We start from the raw sequence: 18972 nt of genomic DNA, 5'->3' as shown, positions 1-18972 counted from the left end.
AAAAAATAATAAAAGCGTTTGATAACTTTTATTTTTATTTTTTATTTAACAATATAAGGTATTGATTTGAAAAAAAGAAGAAAAAAAAAAGGAAAAATTAAAAACTGTTTAAAAAAAATTTAAAAGTGAAAAAATTCTATTTTCAAAATTTAATAAATTTAATTAAAATTAAAAAAAATAATAAATAAAAATAAAATTACCAAACACATTTTATATTTAAATTTTTAATTAATTAAATAAAAAATTATTATTTTTTAAGTGTTACTAAACAACACCTATATATTCATCCCATTAATTAATGATGCTTGGATACGTGGGTTTTTTCTTTCTTTACTTTATTATATAAATTAAAATGTTTATATATACATATATCAACTCTACTAATTAATGGAGAAGTTCAAAAAGAAAAAAAGTAATATCATTAATTACAAAACGTATTTTACGCATGTCTTTTTTATTGACAAGTCGTTGTGCATGTATATAATTTTCAAAATATATATCCAAGAAAATACTCTTTTTTATAAACAAAATTTAAAAAAAAAATCGTTTTTATTTTATAAGAACAAATTGAAAGAAATATAGTTAGAAAAAGAGCTGCAAGACTAATTATAAGAAGAATAAATGAAACCCAAATTAAATTATGAAGTACTTGTGAATAATTTGTAAGAAGAATAAATGAAACCCAATAATTTAAAATTAAATAAAAATGAAAGAAGATTAATAAGGCTTTCTTTAAAAACTATATTTAGAAACATGAAAGATTGGATTTAGTCTACTTTGTGAAGCTTCTTATAGACATCTATATATATATGTGTGTGTGTGTATAAAATTAAAAATTTATATAGATGGACAACCACACTTATCACGTTTTGTGTCAATCTTGACTCATATAAATTTAAGGTAAATTTTTATTGTTATCATTAGAAAATGTGTTAATCACTTCTGCTAATTCCAATTATGTATATGGAAGTACATACTAAATATGATATTATAAAAGGAAATATGTGAAAGTTTCACAAAAGAAGGTAACCATATATATATAATTAATTAATCATCTAAGTGTTATCATATTTAATAATAAGATTTTCACTGCCTATATTTTAGAGAAAACTTTTCTTTATTCCTCTCAACTTTTATTTTTTGTAAGTTTATAACCTTTATAATAATAATAATAATATTGTGTAGTCAATTCAATAATAATAATTATTACAACTTTGTAGTAAACACTAAATGCCAAGTTAAAGAGGAAAAGGAGCCTTGAATGACTTTTTTATAGTCAAATTAAAAATAAAAATTCGAGGAAAAGAAAACTTCAAAGAGCCTAAATAATTATAATGATTAATTATTTTGAAATTGACCCTCTTCAACTTGGTGAGAATGAATGAGAAATATGTTTTTTTTTTTTGTATTCTTCTCACATATAATTAATAAGTATATTAGCAAATTGCAATGGAATAATATTGTGTTAGGAGAAGACTAGCTAGTAATAAACATTTTTGTGATAATATATCACATCATATATTATATTTATAATTATATAAGATATATGATTGAAAAATATTAAAGGATATATAATATTTTTATACTTTTTGATCTTAAGATTGATGATATGGCGAGTATATATATATTTAGTTGAAGGATATATAATCTTACATAGATTTAGATATTGTTTTAGAATTTTGATAATTGATGATGATCAAATTGTTATTTTATTTTCTAATGGCACAAAAATTTCACGAGACAATATGAAAAATAAATAAATAAACTCTTGTTTTACTTTATTGATGAAATTGCTAAATACATCTATGAATACGGATACTAATTCAAAGATAGAATTGAGTAGTCATATTTATGTATAGGCAAAAAAAAAAAAAAATTAATGTAGGAAAAAAAATATTTATTTATTGGTGATTTGTTATATACAAAATAACTATATTATCATATTATTATAATTGTTAGTACTCGTAAATGGGTAGTAATCATTCAGAAGTCTTCAATATATATTCAAAGTAACTATTATGCTCGTGATAATTAAACATATTTGTTTTTTTTATAGTATGTTTGGTATGATGGGTTTTTTGAAGAATGAAGATAGGATGGAGAATGATAAGAAAAGAGCAATAATTAATAATTTTTTACAAGAGAAAAATGTTAGAAAGAGAAGAGAAAAAGGGGAGAGGTCATTCTCTCCCAATCCTAAAAGCTCAATTTCTTCACAATGAAAGAACAGACAAAAGAAATATATACGAAAATTACTCAAATATCCTTCAAATAATTTAAATACATATATATATATTTATAATTTTAGTATAATAATTTTGGAATTAAATTTTATATCCATCTTTCTCATTGTCCTCTTAATACAAAACATCAAACAACAAAAATGAAAGAAATTATCCTCTCCATTCTTCTTAAATTCTCATCTAAATCTCTATCATTCCTTCCAAACATATAACAAAATATAGTTATGGTTGGCTGGGTTTTTAAAAACTGTTTTTAAGCTTCTGAAACTCCAAAAGTACTTATGTTGTTGGTTGGCTAATCACTGAGTTTCAACTTTTATTTTTAAAATTTTTTTTTAACAAAAATCAGATTTAGCAGCTTTCTCAAAAATAGCTTCTTGAAAAACTAAAACAGAAGCAGAAATTCAACCAAACATAACTTATATATATTTATAACTTTTAGTGTAATATTATTATAGGGAAGTAATGATTTTGACACGATCACACAAAAATATTAAATTATCATGACTTACACTTATATTAGCAAGTAGCTTAACATCACATATATCTTGTAACATTATTCTAACTTTTAACATTATGTTTGGCATGTTTGGCATGAATGAGAATAAAATATAGAAGAGTAAGAATCATAATTTGTATTAGTCACTTCATGTTGTTTACTAAAGAACATAATAAAATACTTTAGATTGATTGAATATTTGTCCATATTAATAAGACAATAATAGAGTAATATTTTTGTGAAATACATTTTTATTAAATGACAATTTATTTTTTATTTTTTAAAAAGTCATTAAAGATAATGATATTCCTTATATGATTAGGGAGAGAGGTAATCCTATTCCTTTCCCCATATATTTTATGTAGGCCCTACTAATTAAGTTCTTTTCTTTTTTATTTTAATTTAATAAACATATAAATAAAAATCATTACCATACAAATAATAATTTTCACTCCACCTAAGTATATGCCATCATAGTAGTACTATGTTGTATATTTTTGCTAGACAACATAAAAAAGCAATAGTTTAAAATGCTGAAAAAAAATCCATCTATGTGCATGAAACCGCAATTTATGGCTAATAATACTCAGCTAGCCTTGCTCCCTAAAAATAAATAAATAATAATAATACAATTATTATGCTGTTTTTCACACATCTACATAAGATCATAATCATTAAAGTGAAGAAAACTCATATTTTTGCATTTTTAATTGTAATTACACTTTCTGGACTAATTAAAAGTACCCAATTGACCAAATCAAACTTATTATTTTTATTATTTATAAAGGGGGCTACATGAGTATTCATACTCATATATTACATATTTATTTGATCCACTAATCATATCATGACAAGTATTTACTTTTTTTATTTACACTTTTGAGTTGGTGTTGTCAAGTAACGAAGGCAGGAGGCATTTTATATCCACCAAGCAATCTTATTTGAAAAGCTCTACAATTATGAAGGAAAAGCAAAATTTGAAAAGTTATCTTATATTTTCCTGAAAAAGACATCCACTTTTATCTCATTTATTCCAACAATTAAAGAAAAGAAAAGAAAAAACCCTTAGTTTCTATAAAGATAGTTGAGTGAGATAATGGTTCATTGGTGATCATATATATAATCAATACTACGTAATTATTTCATGTTTTTATAAGAAAAAAATAAAAAATTAATATTTTATATAAATATTGATCCGACACGGTAAATTATTATTAGTGTAATTTAATATCGGATCTCATATATTTTAATTTAAAATAAATTACACCCATCAATGCGCGTTGGGCATACTTTATAAAAATGCTCATATATATATATATAAATACATATATATATATAAGATGCTTCTATGATGCATACTTCATGTGTTTACGGCTCGTGAACAGTTTTTGACGTTATTTTTTTTTATCGTGTTTATTGTAGTTGTTTGAAGCATCCTGCAAATTTTTAGAAAATTCTGAATAATTTACATTGTCGAAAATTAGGTTCAAACAAGTTGTTACACATGTGATTAATTTTTTTTTATACGCGTGAAAAACAGTATGTTTGAACCTAATTCTTGGCACTGTAAATTATTCAAAATTTCCTAAAATTTTACAGGATACCCTGAAAAACTATAATATACACGGTCATAAAAAAATCACACTAAAAGCTGTTAACGACCCAAAAACTAAAAAATACAAAATGTATGCACCATAAAATTATATTATATATATTATACAATTCGTCATACTAATCGAGTAGCTCTCTCATTCTTTAATAAAATAGAATAGCATAATTATAATTGTCCAATTTGATAGGAAACTCGAAGCTAGAGCTTCGGTGCCATCATGAAGGAAATGAAAAGAAGTTGAAAATTTTGCCCATATATAGTTAATTACTTGTTTTTCCTAAAAAAAGCTAATTAATCTTTCTAGTGAAAGAATTCAAAAAAATATAATTATAATAAAGCGTGTTTGATAAAATACTTATATTTTTATAGTCACTTTGCACAATAATTTTATTATGAGTAATTACTTATTTTGGACTGTATTTTATCAAAATACACATTTGTTATCCAATGTTTATAATAATGATCATTTGATACCATCTGTTTATAATTCGTATTAGTTTGATACCCTCTGCTGCAATATGGTCAATGCAAATTTCAAATATGACCATATTGCCTGTCCTTTTAATGATTTATTTGATATTATTTTGTTTTTTTAAATAAAAAAAATAATAAATGATTAAAATAAGAGGCAATATGATCATATTTAAAATTTGGTTTGACCAGATTTCCACGGAGGGTACCAAACAAGTACGAATTACAAACAAAATGTATCAAATGATCATTATTATAAACATATAAGAACAATTGTGTATTTTAATAAAACACAAGTACCAAATGAGTATTTACCATTTTATTTTTATAAAATAAACTTTGTGAACCCAAGCGCCTTTCGATACCTTATCAAAAATTCTTGATTTCTTGTCAAAATTTCTTAACACCCTATTTAAATCCTCCATTCTATAAAAAATTATATCAAAAATATCATTTTATAAAATAACATTATAAAAAGGAAAAATACCAGTTTGGCCTTGTGTTTTTCCCAAATACGTGATCGGCTATTGTGTTTTGTTAAATGACAATTCGAACCCTGTGTTTTACAAAATATATCAAAATAGTACCTTATACCTAATTTTTGTCAAAAAAATTCAAATATAATATTTCATTCTCAGCTCATCGATCACTTTCTCCACTTCTCTGTGTTAAGAAACGATTTGAGAGAGAAAATGACAATTCTCATTATTAGAATTAGTTAGTTTTACAAGCTATAAATAGCAGAGTTAGTTACAATAGTTAATTGAGAATGAGCTGTCCTAACTAACTTCTAACAGTAAGCTAACTTACACTAACATTCCCCCTCAAACTTAGGGTAGAAGAATTTTATACTCCAAGTTTGTTCCTCAAAAGGACAAATCTAGAATAAGTTATTGGTTAGAATATCTGCCACTTGATCTTTGGAAGGCATATGCTGAATTACAAGCTGCTTGTTCAGGACTTTCTCTCTAACAAAGTAGAGATCAAGTTCTATATGTTTAATCCTTTGATGCAAAACAGGGTTGGCAGACATAAGCACTGTGCTTAAGTTGTCACACCACAAGATTGGAGGTCTGGATTGAGGAACTTGCACTTCAGAAAGGAGGGATTGAAGCCAGGTGATTTCAGCTGCAAGAAGAGCTAAACTTCTATATTCGGCTTCTATACTAGACCTTGAAACAGTCTATTGTTTCTTGGAGGACCAGTTGACAAGGTTGTTGCCGAGATAAACACAGAATCCTGAAGTGGACCTCCTGTCATCAGGATCTGAAGCCCAATTAGAATCATAATAACTTGTCAAATCTAGATGTGTAGACCTCCGAAGATGTAAACCATGCTCAAGGGTGCCTTTAAGATATCTGAGGATCCTCTTAATTGTTTTCCAATGAGATTCCAATGGATTCTACATGAATTGACTTACTATGTTGACTGCATAAGCTATTTCAGGTCTAGTGATAGTAACATATTGAAGAGCACCTACCAGACTTCTATAGAGTTGTGGAGATTGAATAGGATCACATCCCTGAGTTGAGAGTTTTTCCCCACCTGTCATAGGTGTTGGTAAAGGATTAGCATACTGCATTTTGGCTCTACATAGCACATCTGTGATGTATTTCTGCTGAGTCAAGATAATCCCATTCGAGGTAGACTGCACTTGAATCCCAAGAAAATATTTCAAAGGACCAAGATCCTTGAGAGAGAACTTGGAATTCAGAGGGGAAATAAGAGCAGTAATCTCTGTTGTAGAACTCCCAGTGATGAGGATATCATCCATATAAACTAACACATAAGTGGTATGGTAAAAAGTGATTCGAATAAACAATGACTGATCTGCTTTAGCATTAATGAAACCAAGGGAAAAAGAGTAGATTTTAGTCTGTCAAACCAGGCTCTAGGGGCTTGCTTCAAGCCATAGATGGTTTTATGAAGTTTGCAAACCAACTGAGGTGTAACGCCCTGGTTACCCCAGAACAGTTACGGTGAACAGTGAACCGGAAATTTGACTCGCTACCCGAGTCCTTTGGTTAAAAACGTGATCTAAGTGTTATTATCAGGTTAAGGTGAAAACCAGTAGAAAGGAAAGGGTACATTTCATTAAGTAAATAAACTGCTCATGAGCCTTTCAAAATGTTTACAAGTAGTTCGTAATACAAAAGAGTTGCTACAGTTTCAAATTTACAATCCCCGCCGGCCTAAGCGGCAAAAATAGGGTAAACCCCTAATCCCTCTGAGAACTCCTTGACCGTGGTGGTCAAGCAGCCCTGTATGTACATCACATCGCCTAAGCTCTCCACTCAGGGTTGGTTAAGCTTTTCCTTCCCTTTACCTGCACCACAAAGCACCCATGAGCCAAGGCCCAACAAGAAAACACAATATAGCATGATATAATATCAACAACGACCATAATAACCATTCAGGACTATCAGTCCAACAAGTGGGTGACAATAGCCAAAAGTCACAATAATGAGCATCGCTCCCTCTAGCCATGTGACGATAGGGTCACCAGGGCTTAACTGTTAAGTGATTCTTTCATAAGCTTGGTCAGGACAGGTGTATGGTGATTAGTCACCAACATAACCTTCCTCACGACTCTGGAGTCGAAACTATGGACAACGTCCCTTAGCCATGTGACAAACGGTCACCGGGGTCATATACCTTGGCTATATTCATCTGGTTGTAGACCAGGCAAGCGTTTATAAGTTCTTCGACCCTAGGGTCGGTCTAGCATTAATGCCGTAGAGCCATTCAATGCGAGATTCTCGACTTTAGAGTCGGTCCCTAACTAGTCAGTGTCTTAAGCAAGTAATCAGTGTTCAACAGCATTTAATATGCAATCCACGTCCACATATACTAACCAACATGCTCCAATATCAAGCCATGCATGTCATATACCTATACAGGGTGCAACTGTATTCACACACCGTTTTCTTACCTCCGGTTCGAGTGAGAATTATTATATGAACGACCCCTGAGAACGATCAACCTTTAAATTCCTTGACGGTCACCTGGTCATAACCAAATTATTGGATTCATCAATAAAAATGATAACCGAGGGTTCCCAAACCAAATCCCAGCCCTCGAGACATCAAATACTACCCAACCGGGTACTAGGTCCAACCCCGAGGCCTATGGTTTGAATCCCCAAGCTAAAAACCACATTTTAGAAAAATTGGCCTTAAGGGCCGCGACCCTCCCCTGCTGCGCCGCGGCGCGCCCTTCAGACAGAGGGGCTCCCACCTGACAGACGCCAAGGGTCGCGGCGCACCCCTGCTGCACCGCGGCGCCCAGCCCAGACCAGCCAAAACGCCTTAAACGAACCAATTTTTCCCCTATGCGATTTCCTCTCAAACCAGCCCTTCAAACCTTCATAAAACCTCCTCCAAACATATAATTAAACCCCCAAACAACACCCTTAGCTCACTCTCATCAAACCCCAATCAAACTAACACTAAAACCCCCTTTGATTCACACTTCCCACATCAAAACTCTAAGGCTGAAACTAACAATCAAAACAGAGCATGTATAAAAACCAGTGGCTAAAACTCACCTTGGAACCGGTTTTGGACCTCCCTCACAAGCTAAATCAAGTCTCCAATCCAGCCCTTAAGTTTCCCTAGCTTGAATCTCCACCAAGAACTCAAAACCCTCAAAGGAGAAGTGAAGAAGATGATGTACGGGAAAGGAAGAGGCAAACCCCTGTTTTTGTTCTGTTTATTCCACCACCTTCTACAGCCACTTAAGTCTCATATATCCTCCCAAAAAGACCAAAATACCCTTGTGTCATCTTAAGCCTCTAAAGCCACCTCAAGGGCAAAATTGGTACTTTCCGCCTATCCCGTTAATTATAATTAACGCTTCCCAATTCCCGCTAATCTCAAAATCCTCAAACACCAATAATTCATATCCCGTTACCCTAAAATCCCCGGTAACACTATAGTCATTAGTAACACCCCGAGACTCACCCCGAGCCCCGAGCTCAAACCTGTTATGACCAAACCGATAAATCCCGTTCAACGATCGTCTCATGTCGGAATACTCGAACCAATCCACATTATAATGTGGTCTCACAATATATCACTGATGCACACACAAGTATACAATTATACCCTCAACGGGCCAAATTACCAAAGCACCCCTGTAAACAAATGTGGACCCACATGCATGCATTTAACATCATATTATAATATAATTCTCATAAACATGCATAAACACATTTAATGAAATAATTAAACAGTTATGGCCCTCCCGGCCTACTAATCCAGCCATTAACCATAATAGGGAATCCGGGGCATTACAACTATCCCCTCCTTACAGAAATTTCGTCCTCAAAATTTCCTTGAACAGCTCGGGATACTGACTCCGCATATCAGACTCCAGCTCCCAGGTCGCCTCCTCGACCTTGCTGTTTCTCCACAATACCTTAACCAAAGGTATTGTCTTGTTCCTGAGGAATTTATCCTTCTGATCAAGTATATGAACAGGCTACTCCTCAAAGGAGAGATCTGGTTCAAGCTCCAGATCTTCATAACTCAAAATATGTCTCTCATCAGATACATACCTCCGAAGAGCGGATACATGGAATACATTATGCACGGCCGACAACGCCGGAGGCAAAGCTAGCCTGTAAGCCACTTGACCAATCCTCTCCAGGATCTCAAATGGACCTACAAACCTGGGACTCAGCTTGCCTTTCTTCCCAAACTTTCTCACCCCTTTCCATGGCGAGACCCTAAGGAAGACATAGTCTCCTGCCTGGAACTCCACGTTCCTGTGTTTAGGATCTGCATAGCTCTTCTGTCTACTCTGAGAAGTAAGAATCCGAGCTCTAATCTTGTCAATAGCCTCACTGGTCCTCTGAACCGCCTCAGGACCTAAGTATCTCCTTTCACCTGTCTCATCCCAATGAATGGGAGATCTACACTTCCTACCATATAACATTTCATAAGGTGCAACACCAATGGTAGACTGATAACTGTTATTATAGGAGAACTCTATCAAAGGCAGATACTTACTCCATGACCCACCAAAGTCCAACACACATGCCCGCAGCATGTCCTCCAATATCTGGATCGTCCTCTCAGATTGCCCATCTGTCTGAGGATGATAAGCTGTACTGAACTTCAGTCGTGTACCCATGGTTGTCTGTAAACTCTTCCAGAACTTGGAAGTAAACGTAGGGTCCCGATCTGACACGATCGACCTAGGAGCTCCATGGAGGCGCACGATCTCTCTCACATAGAGATCTGCATACTGGTCAACAGTATAAGTAGTCCTCACTGGCAGAAAGTGAGCTGACTTGGTATAGCGATCCACTATCACCCAAATGGAATCATGCTGACCAACTGTCCTGGGAAAGCCCACCACAAAGTCCATCGTGATGTCTTCCCACTTCCACTCTGGGATATCCAGAGGCTGTAGTAACCCTGCCGGCCTCTGATGCTCAGCCTTGACCTGCTGACATGTCAAGCACTTAGCCACATACTCTACTACGTCTATTTTCATCCCTGGCCACCAATACAATGATCTCACATCCTGATACATCTTCGTGGTGCCTGGATGCAAAGAGTAAGGTGTGGTATGAGATTCATCCAGAATCTCCCGCCTCAACGCAGTGTCCAACGGAACACATATCCGCCCCTTGTATCTCAACAACCCCAAATCAGACACTGTATAATCCCTGGATGCTCCAGCCAAGACATCCTCTCTAATCTTGATCAGCTGTGGATCACCCATCTGACCCTCTTTAATCCTCTCTAGTAGCGTAGACTGTAGCGTAATATTGGCCAACTGGCCCACTAGTAACTCTATACCAGCTCTGGTCATATCATCAGCTAACTCTCTGGCTATCAGCCTAATACCATGAATCTGTCCCGGACCCTTCCGGCTTAAAGCATCAGCTACCACGTTGGTTTTCCCTGGGTGATACAGAATCTCACAATCATAATCTTTCACTAATTCCAGCCAACGCCTTTGTCTCATGTTCAAGTCCTTTTGGGTGAAGAAGTACTTCAGGCTCTTGTGGTCTGTATAAATCTCACACTTCTCTCCATAGAGATAGTGCCTCCATATCTTTAAAGCAAAAACCACCGCTTCCAACTCTAGGTCATGAGTAGGATACCTCTTCTCATACTCCTTCAGTTGACGAGAAGCATAAGCTATTACTCTCTCTGATTGCATCAAAACACAGCCCAAACCCTGATGAGAAGCATCGCAGTATATCACAGACTTCTCTTGGTCTGTAGGAAGACTCAGAACTGGAGCCGTAATCAACCTCTGCTTCAACTCTTGGAAGTTGTTCTCACATTTGTCTGACCACACAAACTTCTGACCCTTGCGTGTCAGCTCAGTCAACGAAGTAGTAATCTTTGAGAACCCCTCCACAAAACGTCTGTAATACCCTGCCAATCCAAGGAAACTTCTAACCTCAGAAGCATTCTTTGGCCTTGGCCAATCTCTGACCGCTTCAATCTTTGATGGATCCACTTTAATCCCCTCCTTACTGACAATGTGCCCAAGAAAGGACACCTGAGACAACCAGAATTCACACTTCTTGAACTTTGCAAACAATCTGTGTTCTCTCAATCTCTGCAGAACCAACCTCAGATGATGCTCATGTTCTGTCTCAGTCTGAGAATATACCAGAATATCATCGATAAAGACGATCACAGACTGGTCTAAATAATCCTTGAACACCCTGTTCATCATATCCATGAAAGCAGCAGGGGCATTAGTCAACCCAAATGACATAACTAAAAACTCATAATGCCCATACCTGGTACGAAAAGCGGTCTTCGGTATGTCTCCCTCCTTGACCCTCAACTGATGATAACCAGAACGAAGGTCGATATTAGAGAATACCGTCTTACCCTGCAATTGATCAAACAGATCGTCTATCCTTGGCAGAGGATACCGGTTCTTAATTGTTAGCTTATTCAGTTCCCTGTAATCTATACACATCCTCAGAGAACCATCTTTCTTCTTTACAAACAGAACCGGCGCACCCCAAGGTGAAAAGCTAGGTCTGATAAAACCCAAATCCAACAGCTCTTGCAGCTGTACCTTTAGTTCTTTCAACTCAGCTGGGGCCATTCTGTATGGTGCTCTAGACACTGGCTCCGTCCCTAGGGCCAGTTCTATAACGAACTCAATCTCTCTGTGTGGTGGCAACCCTGGCAGATCTTCTGGAAACACATCCAGAAACTCACATACGAGTCTAGTACCCTCTGGTCTCACTGGCATAACCTGGGTGATATCAACCACACTGGCTAAGAATCCAATGCAACCCCCGTGCAATAAATCCCTAGCCCTCAATGCAGAAATCATAGGAATACGGGGTCCATGCACAACACCAACAAATACAAAAGGATCCTCACCTTCAGGCTCAAAGGTGACCATCTTTCTTCTGCAGTCAATGGTTGCCCCATACTTTGCTAACCAGTCCATACCCAGTATCATATCGAAGTCAGTCATAACCAACTCTATAAGATCCACTGACAACTCTCTGCCCTCCACTATCACTGGCAAAGATCTGACCCACCTCCTAGATACAACCAGCTCTCCAGTGGGTAACAAAGTACCAAACCCCACAGCATAGAAATCACAAGGTCTACACAATCTATCAATAACACTACTAACAACAAAGGAATGTGTAGCACCAGAGTCAATCAATACATTATAAGCAGTTCCTGCACTAAGAAGCTGACCTGTAACAACTGAGGGGGAAGCTTCAGCTTCTGCCTGAGTCAATGCAAACACTCGCGCTGGGGCCGAGCTGTCTGCCTTCTTGGGCTCTTCCTTTCTTGCCTTAGGGCAATCCCTTTTGAGATGACCCACTGCTCCACAAGAGAAGCAGGCCCTTTCTTTACACTCTCCCAAGTGATGCCTCTTGCATCTAGGACACTCGGGATAGGACTTCCAAGCTTCACTGCCCCCAGGACGACCTATTGTAATACCACGAGGTCTCCTGTCAGGACCTGGAACTGGGAAGGTGTCAGGAACCTTCCTCTTCTGATCACTAGGGCCAACACCCCTACCAGAACCCATAATTGGAGGACCTGGCCTCCTGAATTCCCTTCTGACTGCATTGTCACGCTAGATCTTAATCTCTGCAGTTTCAGCTGTAAGTGCCTTCTCCACCACCTGTGCATAAGTAGTCACTCCTGCCACAGTGGTGATACGCACATCTCGGGCTAACCTGGGCTGTAGCCCCTGCAAGAAACACTCTCTCCTGGTCCCATCAGTGGGCACCAACTCCTTGGAAAACTTTGCCAAACGATCAAACTTTAGGGCATACTCGGTCACTGATAAGCTTCCCTGAAGTAGCCTCATAAATTCATCAGCCTTCGCCGCCCTAATAGCGTCATTGTAATACTTTTCATTGAACAAGGTCTGAAATTCCTCCTAGCTCAGGAGATTAACATCCTTGGTCTGACCAACCACCTCCCACCAAATCCGGGCATCTTCCCGAAACATATAGGCCGCACAGGCCACCCTCTCATTACCAAATACCTTCATAAAGTCAAGAATAGTGGTAATCATGCTCATCCATTGCTCAGCTTTGGTGGGATCAGCACTGCCTTCAAACACAGGAGGTTGCTGTTTCCTGAACCGCTCATAAAGAGGTTCCAATCTGTTTTCAACCCCAGGCAGCTGCCCAATAACTGGCACCGACACAGAAGGTGCCTCTGCAACACTGGCCACCACAGGCACTTGCTGCTGTCTTAGGAGACGAAGCTCCTCTCCCTGTTTTACCACTATAGCCTGCAAATCATTAAACATCTGCTGCCAGTTTGCAGGTGCTGGCTGTGGAACCTGAGATTGGTCATTCACTTGACCCTGACTATTGTCATTACTCTGACCCTGACCACTCTGGCCAGCTGCAGTGCCTGTCTGTTCTGGGTTCATTCTGTCACTGATACCTTACTGAAACAACAATCAACACGGCCAGTCAGGTAGTAATAACTAAACCTCTTGCCGCCTTACGGTCCAAGAACAATAGACAATTATCACATTCCACAGTCATTCAATATTCACAATCAGATACATGTTCATGGCATTCAGCACTCAACATGTATCACATAATAACTCATAAACAACCATACTAATAAGCAGGTGCCAGCAATCTCAGTACTAATCAGTACACATTTGCTGAAGATATGATATTTCAGGGCACAGGCTCAACACAGTACCTCACACACAGGTAAAGCATATATATCACATTTAAACAATTATACATGTAACCACGTAAATAGTTACCAAACCGTGAGTCGAGCTTGACTTCGGTGATGTGTGTACATACCCAGCCAGTCTACAGGAACCCTAACCTTGGCATTGCTCTGATACCAAGTTGTAACGCCCTGGTTACCCCAGAACAATTACGGTGAACAGTGAACCGGAAATTTGACTCGCTACCCGAGTCCTTTGGTTAAAAACGTGATCTAAGTGTTATTATCAGGTTAAGGTGAAAACCAGTAGAAAGGAAAGGGTACATTTCATTAAGTAAATAAACTGCTCATGAGCCTTTCAAAATGTTTACAAGTAGTTCGTAATACAAAAGAGTTGCTACAGTTTCAAATTTACAATCCCCGCCGGCCTAAGCGGCAAAAATAGGGTAAACCCCTAGTCCCTCTGAGAACTCCTTGACCGTGGCGGTCAAGCAGCCCTGTATGTACATTACATCGCCCAAGCTCTCCACTCAGGGTTGGTTAAGCTTTTCCTTCCCTTTACCTGCACCACAAAGCACCCATGAGCCAAGGCCCAGCAAGAAAACACAATATAGCATGATATAATATCAACAACGACCATAATAACCATTCAGGACTATCAGTCCAACGAGTGGGTGACAATAGCCAAAAGTCACAATAATGAGCATCGCTCCCTCTAGCCATGTGACGATAGGGTCACCAGGGCTTAACTGTTAAGTGATTCTTTCATAAGCTTGGTCAAGACAGGTGTATGGTGATTAGTCACCAACATAACCTTCCTCACGACTCTGGAGTCGAAACTATGGACAACGTCCCTTAGCCATGTGAAAAACGGTCACCGGGGTCATATACCTTGGCTATATTCATCTGGTCGTAGACCAGGCAAGCGCTTATAAGTTCTTCGACCCTAGGGTCGGTCTAGCATTAATGCCGTAGAGCCATTCAATGCGAGATTCTCGACTTTAGAGTCGGTCCCTGACTAGTTAGTGTCTTAAGCAAGTAATCAGCGTTCAACAGCATTTAATATGCAATCCACGTCCACATATACTAACCAACATGCTCCAATATCAAGCCATGCATGTCATATACCTATACAGGGTGCAACTGTATTCACACACCGTTTTCTTACCTCCGGTTCGAGTGAGAGTTATTATATGAACGACCCCTGAGAATGATCAACCTTTAAATTCCTTGACGGTCACCTGGTCATAACCAAATTATAGGATTCATCAATAAAAATGATAACCGAGGGTTCCCAAACCAAATCCCAGCCCCCGAGACATCAAATACTACCCAACCGGGTACTAGGTCTAACCCCGAGGCCTATGGTTTGAATCCCCAAGTTAAAAACCACATTTTAGCAAAATTGGCCTTAAGGGCCGCGGCCCTCCCCTGCTGCGTCGCGGCGCGCCCTTCAAACAGAGGGGCTCCCTCCTGACAGACGCCAAGGGCCGTGGCGCACCCCTGCTGCGCCGCGGCGCCCAGCCCAGACCAGCCAAAACGCCTTAAACGAACCAGTTTTTCCCCTATGCGATTTCCTCTCAAACTAGCCCTTTAAACCTTCATAAAACCTCCTCCAAACATATAATTAAACCCCCAAACAACACCCTTAGCTCACTCTCATCAAACCCCAATCAAACTAACACTAAAACCCCCTTTGATTCACACTTCCCACATTAAAACTCTAAGGCTGAAACTAACAATCAAAACAGAGCATGTGTAAAAACCAGTGGCTAAAACTCACCTTGGAACCGGTTTTGGACCTCCCTCACAAGCTAAATCAAGTCTCCAATCCAGCCCTTAAGTTTCCCTAGCTTGAATCTCCACCAAGAACTCAAAACCCTCAAAGGAGAAGTGAAGAAGATGATGTACGGGAAAGGAAGAGGCAAACCCCTATTTTTGTTCTGTTTATTCCACCACCTTATACAGCCACTTAAGTCTCATATATCCTCCCAAAAAGACCAAAATACCCTTGTGTCATCTTAAGCCTCTAAAGCCACCTCAAGGGCAAAATTGGTACTTTCCGCCTATCCCGTTAATTATAATTAACGCTTCCCAATTCCTGCTAATCTCAAAATCCTCAAACACCAATAATTCATATCCCGTTACCCTAAAATCCCCGGTAACACTATAGTCATTAGTAACACCCCGAGACTCGCCCCGAGCTCCGAGCTCAAACCTGTTATGACCAAACCGATAAATCCCGTTCAACGATCGTCTCATGTCGGAATACTCGAACCAATCCACATTATAATGTGGTCTCACAATATATCACTGATGCACACACAAGTATACAATTATACCCTCAACGGGCCAAATTACCAAAACACCCCTGTAAACAAATGTGGACCCACATGCATGCATTTAACATCATATTATAATATAATTCTCATAAACATGCATAAACACATTTAATGGCATAATTAAACAGTTATGGCCCTTCCGGCCTACTAATCCAGCCATTAACCATAATAGGTAATCCGGGGCATTACATGAGGTGCTGTAGAATCTTGAAAACCAGGAGGTTGAGTCATGTAGACCTCTTCTTGTAACATGCCATTCAAAAAGGCATTGTTAACATCAAGTTGATGCATAGACCAGCCTCTTTTCAAAGCCACTATTAAGATCACCCTAATGGTAGTAGATTTTACAAGTGGACTGAAGGTTTCATGAAAATCAAATCCATATTGCTATAGGAAACCCTTAGCTACCAGTCTGGCTTTATGTTTGTTAACTGAACCATCCGGGTTTTCTTTAAGTTTATACACCCACCTGCAGCCTATAGCCCTCCTACCAACTGGTAAAGGCACAAGAGACCAGGTGGTATTATGCTGCAAGGCTTGTAATTCATCTTGCATCGCAGCAAGCCAAGCTGGGCTTTGTAAAGCATCATTTAAAGTCAATGGCTCTTTGGATGCAATGTAAACCTTAGGTTTGTACACCCCTAACTTGGACCTTGTTACCATAGCATGGTCATTGACCGTAACAAGAGCTGTAGTGGTTGATGATGATGTTGGTGGTGAGTCATGAACAGGAAGTGCAGAAGCATAGAATGGAGGACCAGAAGAAGTAGAACTTGAATTGGAACTAGATGATGGGGAAGATAAGGAGGAAGAGATGGATGTAGCAGGGAGAGTGACAGGTGGAGGAACTGTAGGAATAGGAACAAGGGGAGTAGAGTGATGTAATGTAGGACCAGAACTGTGAGGAGAAGACAGAGTTGCAGAAGGAAAAGAAAACTTATTAAAAATCACATCCCTGGAAATATAAATTCTCCCTAATTTAGCTAAGCATTTATACCATTTGTGTTTAATGCTATAGCCTAAAAAGATGCACTCCTCAGACCTATATTGAAGTTTATGCTTATTAAAAGGCCTAATGTTGGGAAAACAAGAGCACCCAAACACTCTTAATTGAGAATAATCAGGTTGTTTGTGATAAAGAACTTCAAAGGGAGAAATATTACCTATGATAGTAGTAGGTAACTTGTTGATAAGAAAACAAGAAGCTCTAACAAGCTCATCCCAATACTTAAGAGGCAAGGAAGCATGAGCAAGAAGGGTCAAGACAGATTCAATAAGATGTCAATGCTTTCTTTCAGCCACACCATTCTGCTCATGAGTGGTGGGACATGAAACTTTATGAGAGATACCATGAGCAAGAAGAGTGCTTTTAAAGGCCTGAAATTCACATCCCCAATCAGACTGGAGAGCCTTCATTTTACAATCAAATTCATTTTCAACTTGGCTTTAAAATTGAGAAAGGTTGGTGTAATGCCCCAAATTTCCTAATAAGGCTTAAGACCTTGATTAGGAGGCCAGGAGGGCCATAATTGATTTATTATGCCATTAAATGATTATATGCATGTGTTTTGTGAATTATATTACAATATGATGTTAAATGCATGCATGTAGGTCCATATTTGATTATTGGGGTGTTTTGATAATTTGGCCTGTTGATGGCATATTTGTGTATTTTGGTGCATATTGTGAGTTATGGATGAGATCCCATTATTATGGAGATATATTCGAGCTATTCGGCATGAGACGGTCTTATTTTGTGAATTAGCAGTTTTGTCATAACGTGGTCATTTATTGGGATATTGAGTAATGGAAATGTTTATTTGATGATAAATTGGGAGTTATTGAGATCAGGAGGGAATTTTGGAAGTTTTGACTATAATGTTCCCGGATGTGTTTTTGGGACCCCGAGCACTAGGTTTTATTTGAGGTTACTTAAGCTTGAAGTAGCTTGTCAGATAGAACCGTACGTTAGAAAATACTTTCTCTCTTCCCATCAGTTCCTTTTATCGTTCGAGGCAATTTCGAAGGAATCTCGAGTTCTAGGAGTCAGAATCAAGCGAGGATCGAGGCATAGAGATCCTAGGAAAGATTAGAAGATTCTTGACCGAAGGATTTAGCGAGAAACAACCCAATCAAAGGTAATCTAAGTCTTAAGTTTTGAGTTTTTAGAGTTTCTAAGCTTAGAATTGGGTTTTGTGAATCGTTGAGTTTTTGGTTCGTTTGAACCTCGGGATTTGATGATTTTGGATCATTGGGAAGTTTGGAAACGTTGATTTTTGGATTTAGAATTGTTTAGGTATGTTTTTGGAAGGTTTGGGATGAAGAAAATTGAGTTCTTGGCTGGTTTCTAGGTGGGGGTCGCGGCCCTGTACTTGGGCGCTGCGGCCCAAGCTCGAAGAAGCAGCTGGAGGCAATTAGGCGTGCTGGGCGCCGCGGCCCTTGCTCCTGGTGTGGCTGGGGGTCGCGGCTCAGGCAGGATTTTGAGGCCATTTGGGTGTTTTGACCTCGGGAACTTGGTTTTAGGCCTCGGGATTATTCCTACTACCCGGATTAGTGGGGATTGATGTCCCGGAGGCTAGATCTTGGTTCGGAAACCTTTGTTGTTCATTTTATTTATGGTGTCCCATTTTTGGTTATGACT

General features: G+C 38.0%; 1 protein-coding gene across 1 annotated transcript; it reads right to left on the bottom strand.

Annotated features, from left to right (window-relative positions):
- Positions 1 to 5986: 5986 nt before the first annotated feature.
- LOC133799370 (uncharacterized mitochondrial protein AtMg00810-like) lies at positions 5987 to 6599 on the bottom strand. Its single transcript, XM_062237394.1, has 2 exons — positions 6246 to 6599; positions 5987 to 6091 (listed from the first exon to the last, which is right to left on the bottom strand). Exons 1-2 carry the CDS (start codon positions 6597 to 6599, stop codon positions 5987 to 5989), a joined length of 459 nt encoding a protein of 152 aa, XP_062093378.1.
- Positions 6600 to 18972: the final 12373 nt, after the last annotated feature.

The sequence above is a fragment of the Humulus lupulus genome, chromosome 9 (genome assembly GCF_963169125.1).
Source record: "Humulus lupulus chromosome 9, drHumLupu1.1, whole genome shotgun sequence".
Lineage (NCBI taxonomy): Eukaryota > Viridiplantae > Streptophyta > Magnoliopsida > Rosales > Cannabaceae > Humulus > Humulus lupulus.
Note: the sequence above shows the minus strand (reverse complement) of the source record. Positions and strands in the feature narration are given on the sequence as shown.

Excerpts from the sequence above, each read along its gene's own strand:
- LOC133799370 (XM_062237394.1), bottom strand. The coding sequence starts at position 6,599 with ATGGATGATATCCTCATCACTGGGAGTTCTACAACAGAGATTACTGCT. Across the intron at positions 6,092-6,245 it reads TAGCTTATGCAGTCAACATA|ATCCTGATGACAGGAGGTCC; the intron begins GTAAGTCAATTC and ends ATTGGGCTTCAG.